We start from the raw sequence: 17,493 nt of genomic DNA, 5'->3' as shown, positions 1-17,493 counted from the left end.
TCAGTGTTCTGTAGATCAGAAGTCTATGTGTACTCAGCTGGGTGCTCCACTTAGTATCACACAAGGCTGAAGTTAAGGTGTCAGTCACGCTGGACCCTTATTTGGAGTCTCTGGGGGTAAGTCACTTCTAGGCTCAGTCAGATTGTCAGCAGAATTTAGTTCTGTACAGTTGTAAGACTGAAGTCCCTATTCCCTTGCTGGGTGTCAGCTGAGAGCTGTCTGCAGCTTCCAGAGGCTGCCCATATTCCCTGATTTGTAGCCTCCTTCCTCCATTTTCAAAGTCGACAATGGAGTGTTGAGTCCTCACACTTTGAATCTCTCTGACTTTTGCTCCTCCCTCTTCTTCTGGTTTGAAGGGCTCATATAATCACATTAGGCCTACTTTTTGCCATATAACTTAACAATCACAGGACTAAAATCAGAGATTGGAGATAATGGGGGCCAAAATTCAGCTTATCACAGCAACCAGTCATAGAAAGAATTAAGAGAAGGGTATGTGCTCTAAACTCTAGTCCCCAGTTGTGACAGGACAGTTGTGACTTTTCTCTCTCCCTCTGTTTCCAGATGAAGGACCTACGTCATGAAAATATTAACCCTTTATTGGGATTCTTCTATGATTCAGGAATGTTTGCCATTGTGACAGAATTCTGTTCCAGAAGGAGCCTAGAAGACATATTGACAAATCAGGATGTGAAACTTGACTGGATGTTTAAATCATCACTCCTGCTGGATCTCATCAAGGTTAATGGAAAGACTGAGGAAATTTTAGATTTTCCCTAGAGATTAGAATTTAAATGTTTTTCGGATGTTTTATTTTCCTTGGGTCATTGTGATGATCTCACTTTTCCACCTTCCTACCCATGGTCTGCCCCCATCCTTTCTCGTAGTCCCTTTGTCCATATCTATTATAAGGTACTGATATAGAAAAGATTTACTCCTCCCACCCCTGTTCCTCAATTTGAGGGCCAGATTTGTTTTTACTTCCTGTTGCCATTGAGCACTCTTTGCCTTAAGCAATACTTTCTTCCATCCTGTTTCTCTGCGTTCTGGATGTGGAAAAGTACTCATTCCCAGATCCTTTGGTGCTGCTTGGCTTCATCTCCTGGTTCGCCTTCTAAAAGGTGTTTCAGTCTAGAACTAGGTGACAGGTCTTTACATACCATTGGTGTAAATATAAAACTCAGCATGACCAGAAAGCCAAAAGACCATAGGGTCTTGGGCAGCAACTCCATTCTCTGAGGCAAGGACTATTGACAGCTAAGGGGGTTCATGGATGGGTCTATGTATTGGCTTTAGTGCAGTCCTTGAACTCCTTGGAATAATATGCAAATTTTATCTACATGCATTTTTATGGAGCTGAACTGCTTAATCAATGATTTGTTGAGCTTCTTGCATATTGACCAGTCTTGACCTTTCTACTGTGGCCTAACCCTTTTCAAGGTAGCTTTATAGACATTATCGCATTCCAATTATCCATAAAATGTGATTAGCCTCCTTTTACGGAGGTTCAGAGAAGCTAAATGAGGTATACTTTGTTATATAGTGTCTGCCATACATAGTAAGTGCTCAATAAATATTTATCAGCCAACTATTAAGTGGCAGAGCTGATAATAGAATCCAAATCTCCTGATTTCAATTCTAGTACTCTTTCCACTCATCCTATAAGCAAGGTCCCGTGAGTTAAGGGAGAATCTTCTAGATGACAGTCCTCTCAGGCCCATGATGAATGAAAGCCAAGCATTAGACAACCCCGGGGGAAATCTCACCCACTGCAGACTTGGCTTGGAAGTGCTGGGGACTGCAGATTTTCTGAGGGCACAGGATGTAAAGCATACAAACACGAAGGGGTGTCAGGCCACAAAATAGAGCAAGATACTTAAAAGGGCTCAGCATAAACAGTTCTGAGATGATTGCACTAGAATATGAATTGCATTTATATGTGAATGAATAAACCCATCTGATAGAGTCCTGGTGGATTACATTTGAATGTCATATAAAGATGCCCAGCAAGCTGCAAAGATCAGCAGTATTCAGCTTTCGTGGTATATTTTTAATTACAAAAATACCGTATTAAATGAAATTTAAAATCACATGATATAAATATATATGGGAATACATTGACATTTACTCAACCCTCTTTCACATCTTCCCCCAAAGTTAACCACTGATGACAATTCGGTGATTAACCTTGCAATTCATTTCATGTGTATTTACATACATTATAGATTTGGTTGTTTTTAAAAATACATGATGTCACATAGTTTTGCATCTTAGTATTTTTCACTTACTTTATGGCTTAGAGATGATTCCCTGTTCGTACATACGGATCTATTTTATTGCTGTTAACTGCTGGAGAATATACCACAGTTGGGATGCACCACAATTTGGACGGTTCCTTCTTGATAAGTATTTACTATAGTTTTAATGATATAATATTATAAAGCAGAGCTGCCTTGAGCATTCTGGTGTATGTCTCCTTGTGCAGATGTACAAGCATTTCTTTAGAGGAGAAGCAGAATCCTTAGGTCACAGGGTATGCATGCTTTCAATTTTGATATCTGTTGCCAAATTGCCCACCAAAAGAGTGAACCAATTTTCATTCCTGCCAATGGTGGATGAAAGTTGGGCTAGACTTTTTGGGGGGAAATCAGAATATTTCAATTCTTGGAAATTATGTATGCATGGATCTATCCTATGTTTTAAATGTCAATAAATTTCCCAATAACAGACACTTATCTATACATACAAGATACATTTATTCATCAAAGCATAAAATTTTAGAGCTGGAAGGGACCTGGAAATAATTCTTGTTGTCAAAGTTTTGCTTTGCCTGCATATAAGAAAAAAGGGCTGAATTCTTGACTATAATAGCTCATACCATTAACAAGCTCAGACACTGGCTTCTAAAAGCACAAAATAGTTAAATAAGTTACTAAATAAATCCTGTTTGTATCATCTGCAGGGCATGAAGTACTTACACCACAGAGAGTTTGCTCATGGGAGGCTGAAGTCTAGGAACTGTGTGGTTGATGGGCGTTTTGTACTAAAAGTGACAGATTACGGCTTTAATGATATCTTGGAAACACTAAGACTCTCCCAAGAAGAACCTTCTGCAGAAGGTAAGCAATGTATTATGCCCTTCTGATGCATACAAGGTAACTCCAAAATTCAAATGAGAATACAAACTGAATTAAAGCCTCAGGCCAATTCAACTACCCACTTTTGTTGAAAATTCAGCCTCATTTCCAAGCCAAAGGAGTTGAATGAAGTCTGCAGGCTGTAATCTCAGCACAGCCTACCCTTCAGAACAAAGCCAGTGCAATAATGTTGAGTTCCTGCTGTGGCAGGATTAGGCGGTATTGTTTGGAGACCCCAGGAGTCTCTGGAGGAACTTGCTGAGCTATAGGCACACAGTAGGTGCTCAATAAATACTTGTCAGGTTGAATGGAAGGTAATTTGGTAGCTGGACCCCCACGAAGCACATGCTGGAATGGGATGTCACTAAAGCCTACCCTCACTGTCTCAGTCTGAGAAAAAGAAGCAAGGAGGGGGCTCCCAACAAGTAAATACTCTGTGGGTTGTGTGGGATGGCTTCAGACAGAACTATGGCCTTCTAGTAAATAAGTAGGTATGCCTGTAAACTCCCGTTTTGTGTTTTTGTCTTCTGTTTAGGGCCCCAGTGGCAGCACCAAACAATGCCTGTAGGGGTCATAACAAAGAAAAAGGAGAAATCTGAGATGGGGAATTGGGAGTGGGTGAGTGAAAAATAGGAGGGAATGTACTGATGGAAGAGATGAAGGAAGAAAGAGAAAGAGTAAGAGGAGAGAATGAACTGAGTTAAATACATATAGGAAACTTGGGCATTAAAGGTTTTAACGAGCACTGCAAGGGTGAAGAAGAGAGTGACATAAAAACACAGAGAAACCGACAACCCCAAAAAGGCAGACAGAGGGACATATCAAGATTACAACATATACTCATATTCTTAAGAGTCTGTGGCATTGGAATTTTTCACACTGCAGACTTTACTACATAAGAGAAACGAAAACTGAAAGACACAGGGAGGACACATGCATACAGACAGACAGACAGCTCAGCCATGAGTGGCATCATCTTCGTGCTGTATAAAACTTATGGAATACTCAACTTTAGGGAGGCATCTAGTCCAACTTTCTCATTTTACAGATGAGATCACTGAGACTCAAGGTTTGCCCAAGTCCTGCAGCTACTTAGCAGCAGAGCCAGAAATTCAGTTCAGGTTTTTGGAAGACTGGCCCCTACACCTAGCTAAATTATGGCTTGTAATAACATTTTCCTTTCTCTGCCCATCCATGCTTGGGAGGACTTGAAGCTCCTGGTAATCACAGTAAAAACCATGTGATATTCTCTTTCTCTCTCCGCCCCCCGCCTTTTCTGTGGACCTGTTCTTGTTGCCAAGTTAGTCTTATGGTTATTGTTTGGCTAATTCCAATTTGAAATCTTGAGTAGTTGCCTGGTGTTAATGCTGAGGATGTTGAGGACAACAGCTGCAGATTGGCAAGTACTTAGCTTCCTGTCACTATGAGTCATCTATAAAAGATAAAACACAATGACCAGCCTCCCAGAGTTCCACTTAATTCACAGGTTGGAAACTTGCAAACTTAAGAAACTCTGGTATTAGAGTGGGGAAAGAATAGTGTGTGTGTGTGTGTGTGTGTGTGTGTGTGTATCCGGTCTGTCTCTTGCTGTCTCTCCCTCTTACTGTTTCATTTCACTCTCCAAATTTCAATGGCAGTCTGGATGCTCAAATCCATTCTTCACGCACTGCAGCCAGAGGGTTGTTTTCTCAACTGCAAATCTGATCATGTTACAGCTGTGCCAAAATTCACTGAATGGCTTCCCATTGCTCCTAGGATAAAGTTCAAATTCCTTTACATGGCTTATGAGCCCTGTGTGGTTTAGGCCTTGTGGACCTCTCGTGCTTAATCACTCCCTTTCCACCTCTGTGCTCTAGCAGTACTGAGCTCCTTCCAGTTGTTTATCCCAGGCTCTCTCTTACTTGCAGGTCTTCACACATGCTGTGCCCATTCTTTGGGACACTCTTCCCTTCCCAGTCTGTTATACACTCCTCTGAGTCTGGCTAAATTCTACTCTTTCTTCAGGGCTTAACTTTAATACCACTGATTTAAGAGACTTTCCATGACCCCCTTTGCTCAGCTAAGCTCCTCTCTTTATGATCCTTAGGGCTTTGAACTTTGTTGTTTTTTTATATTAAACATTTAAAAATGTTTATTTATTTTTTGAGAGGGGGGAGGGGCAAAGAGAGAGGGAGACACTGAATCTGAAGCAGGCTCCAGGCTCTGAGCTGTCAGTACAGAGTCCATCGTGGGGCTCCAACTTGTGAACCGTGAGATCGTGACCTGAGCCGAAGTCGGATGCTTCACCCTGAGCCAAGCAGGTGCCCCTGAACTTTGTTGTAATACCATACTTTAAAAACAATTTTTTTAATGTTTATTCATTTTTGAGAGACACAGCATGAGCAGGGAAGGGGCAGAGAGAGGGAGACACAGAATCTGAAACAGGCTCCAGGTTCTGAGCTGTCAGCACAGAGCTTGACATGGGGCTCGAACTCACAAACTGTGAGATCCTGACCTGAGCCAAAGTCGGATGCTCAACCGACTGAGCCACCCAGGTGCCCCAGTTATAATACCATACTTTGTTGATATGGCATGCTGTCTTCTCTCCCTTCCCAACCTATAAGCTCTGCAAAGGCAAGAAACAGGCTTGCCTCCCTCAGTGCCTTTCACAGCATCTGGCAAAACAAATGTTGGTTGAATCAGTGAATGGATGGAATAAAATGAAATAATGAACCTTACTGCTTCCCTCTTAGATGACAGGGCTAATAGAATCTTATAATTAGGAGGCCCTTGCAAATCATCTGGCTCAACTTCCATTTTACAGATGGGGAAGCTGAGGTTTGGTAAGGTGACCAAGCTAAGATTGTGAACCCCTGTCTCTTGACTTTCAACTCTATGTTCTTTTGCACTTCACCACACTGGCTCTCCACAGTTGATTTTTATCACCATAGCAAGGCTCAGAGTTAGTACTGGCATCAGCAGATACAAAACAAGCCAAAGTAATTTTTCTAGTTTTCCTGAGAGTTCAAGTCTAATGGCAGGTAGTGGCTCTTACTTGGCTCTGGAGTGGGGATGGGGAAATGGGGGTAGGTTGTAAGTGTATTCATTACTGTCCACTTTCAATTATGTAAGTATAGTGCAGATAAAGCCTCATTTTAGCCATTAACAACATACATGTAAGTGCTCTTTGAAAATACTATTTGGTAATGATTGTATTTAATCACCCCGCTTTTTACCAGAGAGTTTCACCCTCTTTTCCCTTCTTGTGCTTTTAAATGTGCAGGAGAGAGGGTAACAGAAGAAGCAGCTGCGTTTTTCTTGCTCCAAGATACACCCCCCCCCCCGCCCCTCCAAACCATATCAGAAATGTATTCCTGACATCCCACAGTCAGAAATGTATTCTTTTCACCAAAGTAACGTTCAATCTTTTGGTTATTTGCAAATACAAATCCTCCTAGACAAGAAGATATAATGGCAAAATCATTATAGTAAAAATATCAGAGAATGTCATGAGGGCGGGAGAATGTAGGGGTGTGGGACAAAAGCTGGGGACACCTGGGAGACAAAGGGAGAAAGTGAGTACATGATTGGGGATGAGGCTAGAATTCCCTGTTCCACCATTTTGATCAGGATTGGCTCAAAATAGGAATTTCCAGGACGAGTTTCTCTTTCCCAGGTTTCACTAACAAATCAAAATAACCTCTGACCTTTCCATCCTCTGGCCTGCTTCCCATGGGCTAGTCCCGTGGGCCCTCTTCCCAATACCCCAAAATTTATAGAGATGAAAAGTTAGCCAGCACTTTCCCCCTGCACTCACCCTCACCCTCAGTAGACACTGTTCTCCAGCCTTCCTTCCTGGACTTCAACCCCTTATTTACTCCAAACATCTCCCCTCCAAGGAGCACATGAATCCCATCCCCAGCCCTGCACTACCTTCATTATAGCCTTCCTGTGTATCTGGTTCCCTGTCCTGTTGCTGCTTCCCCCATCCCCCATTCAGGCCCCCTTCCCCTCTCCTCTGGCTCTTACTGTAATAACTTCCTAGCTGGTCTCCCTGACTCCAGCCTTTCTCCTTCTTCAATCCAGTTTGTGCAGGTTGCCAGATTAATCTTCCAAACACAGCTTTCATCAAATCCCTCTCCAGCTCCCGCACCCCTACTGCCTTTTGTATTCACTCCAAATGCCTTCATTTGGCTCTCAGGGCCTCTCACCTTCTGCCCTCATTCTTCCAGTCACTCTCCCTCCCCCACTTCATCAAGCCCATTTCTCATTTCTCATTATTCCTTAACAGAGCCCTTCTCTTCAGCCAAGCTAATCTGCTTACCACCACCCCCATCTGCAATTTGCTCCTTTCTACTTCTCGTTCTTTTGCACGTACTGTTCTTTCTCCCTGCAAAGCCCTTACCCTCTCAGCTGTAGGAAACTGCATCCTTGACCTTTTGAACAAACTCCTTTAAGATTTAAGTTTTTCCGGGAAGCCTTCCTGGATTAATTTGATCAGCTGTTTTCTCTTTTTCTAGTTTGAACTTCATGGAATTGCCAATATTCAACCATTTTTGACCCACAGAAATGACAATTTCATATGATTCAATGTAAAAGGCTGCCTCCAACTTTTGACTAGTCCATTTATATTATTAACGTGTATTTCTTTCTACATTACTTTTTTTTTAAATTTTTTTTCAACGTTTTTTATTTATTTTTGGGACAGAGAGAGACAGAGCATGAACGGGGGAGGGGCAGAGAGAGAGGGAGACACAGAATCGGAAACAGGCTCCAGGCTCCGAGCCATCAGCCCAGAGCCTGACGCGGGGCTCGAACTCACGGACTGTGAGATCGTGACCTGGCTGAAGTCGGACGCTTAACCGACTGCGCCACCCAGGCGCCCCTCTTTCTACATTACTTAAGTGGCCCTGCCGTGTATTGCAGTCAGGGGTTCACAGGTCTGTCTTGCCTACTGGTCTGTGAACTCTACGAGGGCAGAGGCAAGGTCAAATTCATCTCTGGCACCATCCCTGTACCTAGCATAGTGCCTCGTACATAGTAGGACCCTCAATAAATATTTGTAGAACTGACTTGAAGGGACTGTTGCACTTTTTGCTCTGTGAGGAATAGAGGGAGCCTGGAGATCCTCTAATCCTCTTAGAGAAGACCTGGAGAAAGCAACTTGTGAATCCCTGAGCTCCAACACAATCAAATTACCAGGCACATATAGATCTCAGCAAACAGCAAATCTGTGGCAACCAGAGTGGTTGTGCACTTGGCTTTCCCTGGCAGCCTGCCAATTGCTACTTGCAGGTTCAAGAGAGCAAGAAAGGAAGTGCCAGATAGTTTTGCTACTTTGAGCTTCTCTGCCCTTCCCCACACCTCTGCTGTGTCTGCCTGCATGGTCCTGGAGTGGGGAGAGTAGTATGCTTTCTCTGTGCATAATTTCTTAGATTCATAGATTTGGACCCTGGGGGGCACTAGCATGCCATTCTGTCAAATAAAAATATAAAGCGGTCAATGAAACAGCACCCTTGGAACCCTTGAGGGCATTGCAGATGCTGTCAGTTAATCTTTCCTGCATTTATTACACAATGCTTTCTTTTCAGAGTTGCTATGGACGGCCCCTGAACTGTTGAGAGCTCCAAATGGCAGCAGGTTAGGTTCTTTTGCAGGAGATGTCTATAGCTTTGCCATCATAATGCAAGAAGTGATGGTCCGGGGCACCCCATTCTGCATGGTGGATCTGCCTGCCAAAGGTAAGCAGGAGGTGAGAAAAGAGCACTGGGGGCCACCATGACCCAGATCATCAGCCTAACCCAGGCTGTTGTAATTTGCCACAAGAGTGAACACTGTTATCTGTCTGTGCTAACTGCCTGCTAGTCTGCAAATAACTTGAGTTGTGCACAGGTGGGACTTGGAGCCAAACAGATTTAGGCATTTGGAAGAAATTCCGTAACCCAAGAAGCTGGCTTTTCCCAAACTGTGATGCAAGCCAAGGACCTACAGGACCTATGTTGGTCCTTTTTTTTTTTCTTTTAAGGAGCCTCGTCTACTTTGAGACACTCCATGCCAGGTATTTCAGTACCCCTCATGATGCTGGTGAATGGCAAGGTCCTTCCATATTTTCATACCATAGGCTTTCATCCTCATCTTTCATGAAAATGTTTGACTACCAGGCACAATACATCAATGAATGGTAAAATCAGTGGGCAAATTTTGAGGGGAAACAGGATATTTGCATATTCTAAGAGTGTAAACCCACTAGATACTTAGTAATTACAGGTGGAAAAATAATACGTTTACTAACAGAGGATCCTGCAGACACTACCTTAACAAAGTGATCAAGGCATGTTGACCTCATGTACCCCTTGAAGTGATACACCAAGAAGGGCACAATATCACCCTTGTGGAATTTTTGCAAAAAATGCATAACCTGAATCTAACCATGAGAAAACATCAGACACACCCCTAAGTGAGAGACATTCTGCAAAATAACTGTCCAATACTCACCAAAAGTCATGAAACACAGTGACAGAATAAGGAACCATCATGGATTGAAGGAGACTGCGACACAATAATTAACTGCAGATTGGGATCTTGAATTGGATTCAAGATTGTGGGATAGAGAAGGGATATTAGGAATAAAATCGATGAAATTCAAATAAAGACTAGAACAGTAGTATTAGTATTGTACCAAATGTTCATTTCCTTTGTACTATGGTTATATAAGCTATTAACATTAGGGAAGCTGAGTGAAGGGTATACAGGGAATTATTACACTACTTTTACAACTCTCCTGGAAGTCTAAATTCATTTCAAGATAAAAAATAAAAAATGCAAACAAAACAAAACAAAGAAACCCCAAATACTTAACTATCCTTTGCCCTACTCAGAGTCCCATATCATTCCTCTACTCAAAACTCTCTAAGTGTTTACCATCATTTGTCAAATGAAGCCCAGATTCCTCACATGACATACAAGGCTCTTCATAATCTGGCCCCTAGCCACGTATCTAAGCTTATCTTCTGTCACCCCCTGCACGCCAGCTAAACCACATGACTGGAAGCACCTTGGTCTCTTCGTGCCTTCAGGAGTGCTGTTCACAGTACCTGGAATGCCCTCACCTTCTCCCCACTTTGCATCATCCAATTTTTACCATCTGCCCTGGAAAACCTTTTATAACTTCTTTTGTGTGGGCCAGGTGCCCCCTCTGTGCATCCCTGTGTGTATGTCTGCTAGAAGGCTTATATTGTTGGTCATTGTTTATTTCCTCAATTGGACTATTAGGTCCTGAAGGGTATGAATTATGCTGAGCCTCAGCAGAGAGGTAACCCATTCAACTCAGTGGTATTCTGGTAAAAGGATAAGGACTCCCTTTACCAGAGAGCAGATGAGGGCAGTCAAACCCCAAGGGATTGGTTCACATGGAATCTATTACACTGAGGGCAGGGTGCTGCAGTAGAGAAACTATTCCTGGTATAGGCCAACCTGGGCTAAAGAAGCAGAAGTGTGATGTGACAAGGCACTGAGAAGTCAGAGGCAACAGCTGAAATTCTTTCATAGAAACAAGGGGACACTTACTATGGTATGAAGCAACACTGTTGGAGTGTTATAGCCAATGTAAGGGTGGGGAGGGCACACTGGTGGGGCAAGCAAGGTTTGGTAAGAATATTGGAGTTGGGGGTGTTGGGAGGTGTTTAAGGATAAGAAATGAGCTCAAGAGATAGGGCTTGGATTTTACCCTCTGTGTTATGAGAAGTCGTGAAAGGGTTTTAAGCAAGAAAGTGACATGGCCAGATTCGTGTTTTCAGAATGTTTGGCAGAAGGCTAGGCTGGTCCAGTTTGAGCGTGGGTTGCTGAGGACATTGGAGGCTATTTTCTCCTACTTCCAGGGAGTTCTCTCAGTCTTCCTGATCTAGATCTTTGCTCACTAATGGTTTTTGGGTCTTGAACAGGGAGTTTTGGAACTCCTACTTGAAGTCTGAGGCATTTGGAAGTGAGACTGCCTGGGGTAAAATTCAAATTCTGTTACTTACTAGCCTTGTGACTTTGAGCAATTTACTTTCTTTCTGTCCCTCATTTTCTCCTTCTGTAAAATAAAAATAAGGGTTCCTACCTCATCTGTTTGTAGTGAGAATCTAATGAAAGAATGCATTCAGTGTGGTTAGCCCATAGTCTGATACATAGTAAATTTTCCACTGAAAGTGAAGTTTAAGGACAAGCAGTCAGGAAGATCCAGATGAGGTCTTAAACTATTGACTGGAGTTCTTAATCCTCTTTCCCTAGGGGCCAGGCAGGGCTCACAGCATGGATCTGGGCTGGGCCTGGGCCTTCAGGGAGGGCTAAATGGGTCTACTGTGGGGACTGAAAAGTTTAGATGATTTGGGGGTCAGTGAAGGGAGCCAGATCATTGGAGGTGTGTAGTGTTAGAATCAATGTCAGATAGGCCACATCTAAAACCTAGTAGGAGCAGGATAAAGCTGTACCTAAATGATACTAATAGCTCAACTGATTATTTTCTTGTCCCCTCATCAATTGAATGACACATCCTTTGCTCAGATACAATTTATATTCAAGCCACCTAAGGAGAAAGCAAAGGAGATGGCTTTCTGTGATTTTTCCTGATTAACCCCTTTCTTGGCTAAAACTCTATGATCTTTGCCAAATCCTAGTGCTTTTTCTATGATTTATAAGACTTTTTCTTCTTGTTTCTGGACAGAAATCATAGACAGACTTAAGAAGCCTCCTCCTGTGTACAGACCAGTGGTTCCTCCTGAGTATGCCCCTGCAGAATGTCTCCAGCTAATGAAGCAGTGCTGGGCTGAAGCTGCAGAACAGCGACCAACTTTTGATGAAATATTTAATCAGGTAAGTACTCTCTGAATCTTAGCATTGCCCAGAAGTCATCCCAAAGCCGGCCTACCAAAACTAAGTATTTGGGTTCTCATCATATTGTGAAGGGAATCTCTTGCAAGAGAGAACATCACTCCTCTTGGGGAAGTAGCATGGGGTGGCTAGTTGGAGGCTTTTGATCCTGGAGCATTCCTAGCACATCCTCCAAGAGAGCAATGGTTGGTTTTAATGTTCTTTGGTATATGAACCTCTGTTCCAGACCACCCACAATCTGACCTAACCAACCTTTCAGAAATAAAATTGAACCACTGGGCATTTGCAAGGCAATGGCATTGAGACTGTTAAAAGATGGGTATCATGGAAGAGATGTATGTGGACCCTCATAGAGCCATGTTTGCTTTGGAGATCCCAGAGCACTCTGCTGAGTATACCATTTAAGTGATGCCAGGTGGTTTTGGAGGGTCAGGAAAGATAAATGGTGTTTGAAAGTGTGCTCATGATGGAAGAAAGTGCAAATGGGGAGTAGAAAAGGAGGAGACTTTTTAGGTTCCTAGGGAACTCCTTGAGGCAATAGAGTGCACGGAAAATGATAACTTCTCTCCTTAAGATATTGAATTTCTAAAGAGTTTGATTCTTTCCCTATAGTTGGGGATGAAAAAGGGGAAATGAGGTAAGGACAGAGAGAGCCCTGCTAAGGGAGCTAAAGTGCAGTTCCTATGTAGGAACATGCTGCTTAGGGCTTTGTTGAAACTACAGGATACCGAAACTGAGGGTGCTTTCTGTGAGTGCTGTGTCAGCTCTGGTGGAGAGGCTTTTGAGCCTGGCTGGAGTACAGCACTGAGATGCTTTGTGAGTGGCAGGTATCTGAGGCGGAAAAACGAAACAGTTGGATGGAAAGCCTGAGGGGGCCTTGCATATGAAGTCATCCATGTCCCCAGCTAACAATGCCTCCATTAGCCTGGCTGGGTTTCTTGAGGACACTCAAACAGGTGTTTAATAGTATGGAAAAGGCAAAGGACCATGAAGGTAACATTTCTGAAAACTTACCATGAGGCAGGAGAAAAAGCATTTGCTCTTGTGTTGATGCTACAGATGTTATTTCAGAAGGCAGCAGAGAAGCTGGTGATAGACAGAAGGAGTGCACATCATACGGCCTTCAAACAAGACATTGGTAGGACTGCCTTTACTGAAATGCTTCAGTACTGAAAGACAAGGATAGCCTGCCAACTTCCTGCAGCTAATAAAACTTAAATGGGAAGAGGAAGAGAGGAAGGCTCCCTGGGTTAGGCAATAGGGGGGGCCTTAAACAATTGAACTGGCTACTGAGATTACCTGTAGGACTTTGGTAGACATGTAGATGTGGACCAGGCTCAGAAAGGGACTCCTAGTATCAGCCTTGGGGCACTGAGTGCTAAGGGGAGCATTTGTGGCCCAGCTGCATAAAAAGGATTCATTGGGATAGGTTCCTAGATGTCTGCTCAGCAAAACTACCACCAGTCTTTTATTGTAAACACAGCCTTGTGCATGCTGACCACATCAGCAAGGGGGGGCTACCCTCTTGTGATTCCAATGCTATGCCGCTCTCCCTGTCTCTGTAGATGGACAGAGTCTCAGGAGGGCACATGAAAAATCTGCGGCATGCACCCACCTCTAAAGGATCAGGGCATAGAATGGCTCAAGACCAGTTGAATTTCTACATGACCCTGACTGACATGAAGGGCAGGTGGTAGGGCACATCATTATTCCTGGACCCTATGGTAAGAAATAGGGGTAGATTTTACCATGTAGCTCTTGGGTCATATTTAAGAGGTCAAGGAACCTCCCTCTGTCCAAGAACTGATAACACAGTGGCATTAGAAGTAAGGATGATTTCATAGGCTGATTATCTAGAAGGGTAAAACAGTGCTTCCTTCCCTCTTTCCTCTTATCCCACTCACAAATGGCCAGGGCTCAAGACCAGATCCTATTGTCTCTGAAGTAGCTACTATTCATGTGACAGCATCTGGGAACTGAAGAATCCTTCCCAGAACACCTTTGCTCAGATTTCAAAGAACCAGAAGGGTGGGGGAAGAAGTGCTCAGGGGAAAAGAGTCTTGTGAATGGGCCAGGTAACACTGAAGTTGAGTGGTGACTTTTCCTACTTATACCTAGGTTTACTTCTCATGCCCTGGCATTTTGGAGAAAGGGATTTTTGATAAGATGTCCTAGCCATCATCTCTGAGTTTGTGGGTTAAGAATTCCCTGGGTCCTTTTTCTGTTTTACCTCCAGTTTAAAACTTTCAATAAAGGGAAGAAGACCAATATCATTGATTCCATGCTTCGGATGTTGGAACAATATTCTAGCAACTTGGAAGATTTGATCCGGGAACGGACTGAAGAGCTGGAAATTGAAAAACAGAAAACGGAAAAGCTTCTAACACAGATGCTACCACCGTATGTGTGAACACCTGAGGAGTGAGAATCTTTGTAACAGTGTGTTCTATTAAAAATAGAAAAAAAAATTACCCATCAACTAACTGCTCCCTCCCCCTGTCCCGTACCCTCTTTACTCCCAGTAGGTTTGAGTCACACCTTCAAATCAAAGATGAATTGGAAACCAAGGGAGAAGAGCACACTTCCTAATTTCCCACTACCTGTGGATCATGCTGGTCATTTAAGTTTTTGGTGCTTCAGTTTTTCTATGTGTCACTTCATGACTTTGCCTGGAAGTTGACCAATTAAAAGGAGGCAGTTCTTTGAGCTCCTAGAAGAAAGTAGCAGAGTTGTTTTTCTAGTTTTTTCTTCCTTAGTTCAAAGCCTTATCTGTTGATACAGTTTCTAAAATTTCCAAGGCACCTTATCATGTCATAAGGTAATCTTCTAGGAGATAATAGGGGAAACTAGTCTCATGCAAAGCAGCTACCTAGGAACATTCCCTGAGTGAAGGGACAGCTGAGGAAGAAGGATAGCTTGCTGAAAAAACTCCACAAAAACACAAAGGCTGTCTGTTCAGTGCTGTATTCCAGCATCTGGCACAGTGCCTGGCACATCATAAACACTCAATATATATTTATAGGATAAATTAAAGAATTAATGTTTTCATCCAGATGACATCTACTTACTCATCATTTACTTGGCAGTGATTTTTGGAGAAACTGTGCTCTAGCAGATGTGTGTGTGGCATGCAGGGAGGCCTATATTCTCTGAGGAATAGTTGTGTCTGCTTTTCAGGTCAGTTGCTGAATCCCTCAAAAAGGGCTGCACGGTTGAACCTGAGGGCTTTGACTTGGTCACCTTGTACTTCAGTGACATTGTGGGCTTCACCACCATTTCCGCCATGAGTGAGCCCATTGAGGTGGTGGATCTTCTCAATGACCTGTACACACTCTTTGATGCCATCATTGGCAGTCATGATGTCTACAAGGTAAGTTACTTAGCAGAGACATATATACTCTAGAAAGAAAATTTTTGTGTGAGGCTTATTGGTATGCATTCCGAAACTAAAAGGATTTTACTGAATGTGGTTAGTTAGGAAGTAAAATTTAGATAGTATACCACTTCCATTGGTACGTTATTAGAAATGAAGGCCGGATAGAATGCATACAATTTCACACTTTACAAAGTAACAGTATGAACCCAGCAAGAGATTGCTAGTTAGATTTCCTTTGTTTTCTAGAACTGAGACTAATAAGAGCAAAAAAGGCTTATTGTGCTTCAGTGGCTAAGTAACCACACTGTAGGCACTATCATGCTAGGTACTGAAGGGGAAGGGGAAGAAGCATTGATGTTTTGCCCCTAGTTGATGACTGCTACAGAGTTCCTTTTGGTAAAGCTTGTGTAGATCTAATACATGCTGTTAAAATTTGGTTTCCTCCCTTAGGTACTGTTTTTATACAGGAGGGAACTCTGGCATTACATATGTCAAAGAACTATTACACCCGAGGCTCTTTGGGATTGCTACTGGGTAACCAAGAGCCTATTTAGTAGTCTGAGGTCTAGGGAAGTCATTAATTGTGAGGTTGCAAACCCCTGCCCCTACCTTCCCCCCACCCCTCCAGCTGTCAATTTCCACTCTTCCTATCAAGGTTGCAGAATATGAGCAGAGAACAGATGACTACATTCACTCATTTCAGGTGCCATGCTTCCTTACCCTTGATTTTATGTGTTGTCTTTATTGAGGCAGAAAATGACTAAAAATCTTACAGCTGTGCAAATGCCATTTCCATGTTGTCTGCAACATGGATACTTGTCTTATTGATGGAGAAATATGCCCAGGCATCCCAAACTTCAGACAGCTCCTCTGTCCCAGGAACCAAGGTTAGAGCTGTGGAATGAGTACCTCCATTCATTGGATCCTTCACATTAGTCTGAAATGTTCCAACTCTCAAATCACACACAGGGCAGTGTGTTTATCTCAGATTAGGCAGGGCCCTTTCAGGTCAGGTAGAGAGCCTCAGGGGTAGGCCAAGCTACCTAAATAGGGCTCAGAAATAGACATCATACCTGTCAATCAGCAGGAGTACAAACTAATCAAGAAGCACACATGGAAACCACAGTGCAGGAAAAATCCATGGAATCAGACTACCTGTCTTAACTTGTTCAGCTCAAGCAGCTTGAAGAGAAAAACAAATCACCAAAAGCTAATTCAGTTGAAACTAAAATCAAAGATAATTCAGCATGGGCAGTAACATAGCCACTGGTTTAATCAATGCAGCTGATACTGTTCAGACAATTGTTGGAAGTCTTAGGGCTGAGGCCATAAGATCTTTTGGTACTTTATGGCTGCAGAAGGGAGTTAGTAGGCTGTTTCCAGGAAAAAGCAGGGCTATACAAATCCAAAAATGAAATCTAACTTTTCACTGCTGTTTATTAAAAGCAACAGTGTGAAGGAAATAAAAATTAAACCAGAAGTGACTCACCAAACCTGTTTGTGTTTTCATTTTCTTTACCTATAAAATTGGAATCACCTCCCCTGGCACTTGATAATCTGAAATGAAAGTAAGAAGGTTACTTCAGAATTATGAAGTTGGTGCTTTGTTTACAGTTTCAATTGTCCTGCCACCACCCAATCTCAACCAGACCTCCTTCTATACATCCTCTGCTTTTTTTGTGTCCTTATGCTGGCTTACACCACCCACAGTTCCCCACAGCAGTCTCACACCAAGACTAGGCAGTGCCCATGCTCCCTGCCTTCTAATATCTTCATCCATACTGGTGGGGACTTCTGGGTGACTGAATCATTTGGGGGAAGAGTCAACCACTATTCTTTGATAATGGCCAGCCAGTGAGTCTCTCCCTCCCATGTAACATTTGCATCATAACCATTGCCTTCCTCTGTGCAGGCAGGCATACATATTTGAGGGCAGGGATCCTCTTCTCAAATTGCACCAGGTAAGGGAGGCCCTGGATGGAAGCATGATGAGGTACAAAGTCCCATGGATTCAAAGCATTATTGTTATTGGCTATATAGAAAGGCATGATGAGGGGCCTATTGCTGATTACTAAACTTTCTCTGGAGCTGAGTCATAGCCACCATCCCATGGTTTGTGTCAAGACATAT

General features: G+C 43.0%; 1 protein-coding gene across 3 annotated transcripts in view; it reads left to right on the top strand.

The window, feature by feature from the left end:
- GUCY2F (guanylate cyclase 2F, retinal) overlaps window positions 1-17,493 on the top strand; it is a 102,699-nt gene that overhangs the window by 57,947 nt on the left and 27,259 nt on the right. For all 3 annotated transcript variants that reach the window (XM_058712845.1, XM_058712848.1, XM_058712847.1), the window contains exons 8-13: window positions 565-741; window positions 2,963-3,119; window positions 8,708-8,857; window positions 11,821-11,969; window positions 14,224-14,387; window positions 15,165-15,357. In XM_058712845.1, the coding sequence (XP_058568828.1) occupies window positions 565-741; window positions 2,963-3,119; window positions 8,708-8,857; window positions 11,821-11,969; window positions 14,224-14,387; window positions 15,165-15,357 (990 nt within the window). The remainder of the gene's footprint in view (window positions 1-564; window positions 742-2,962; window positions 3,120-8,707; window positions 8,858-11,820; window positions 11,970-14,223; window positions 14,388-15,164; window positions 15,358-17,493) is intronic.

The sequence above is a fragment of the Neofelis nebulosa genome, chromosome X (genome assembly GCF_028018385.1).
Source record: "Neofelis nebulosa isolate mNeoNeb1 chromosome X, mNeoNeb1.pri, whole genome shotgun sequence".
NCBI lineage: Eukaryota > Metazoa > Chordata > Mammalia > Carnivora > Felidae > Neofelis > Neofelis nebulosa.
This window is presented reverse-complemented; position numbering and strand designations above follow the sequence as displayed.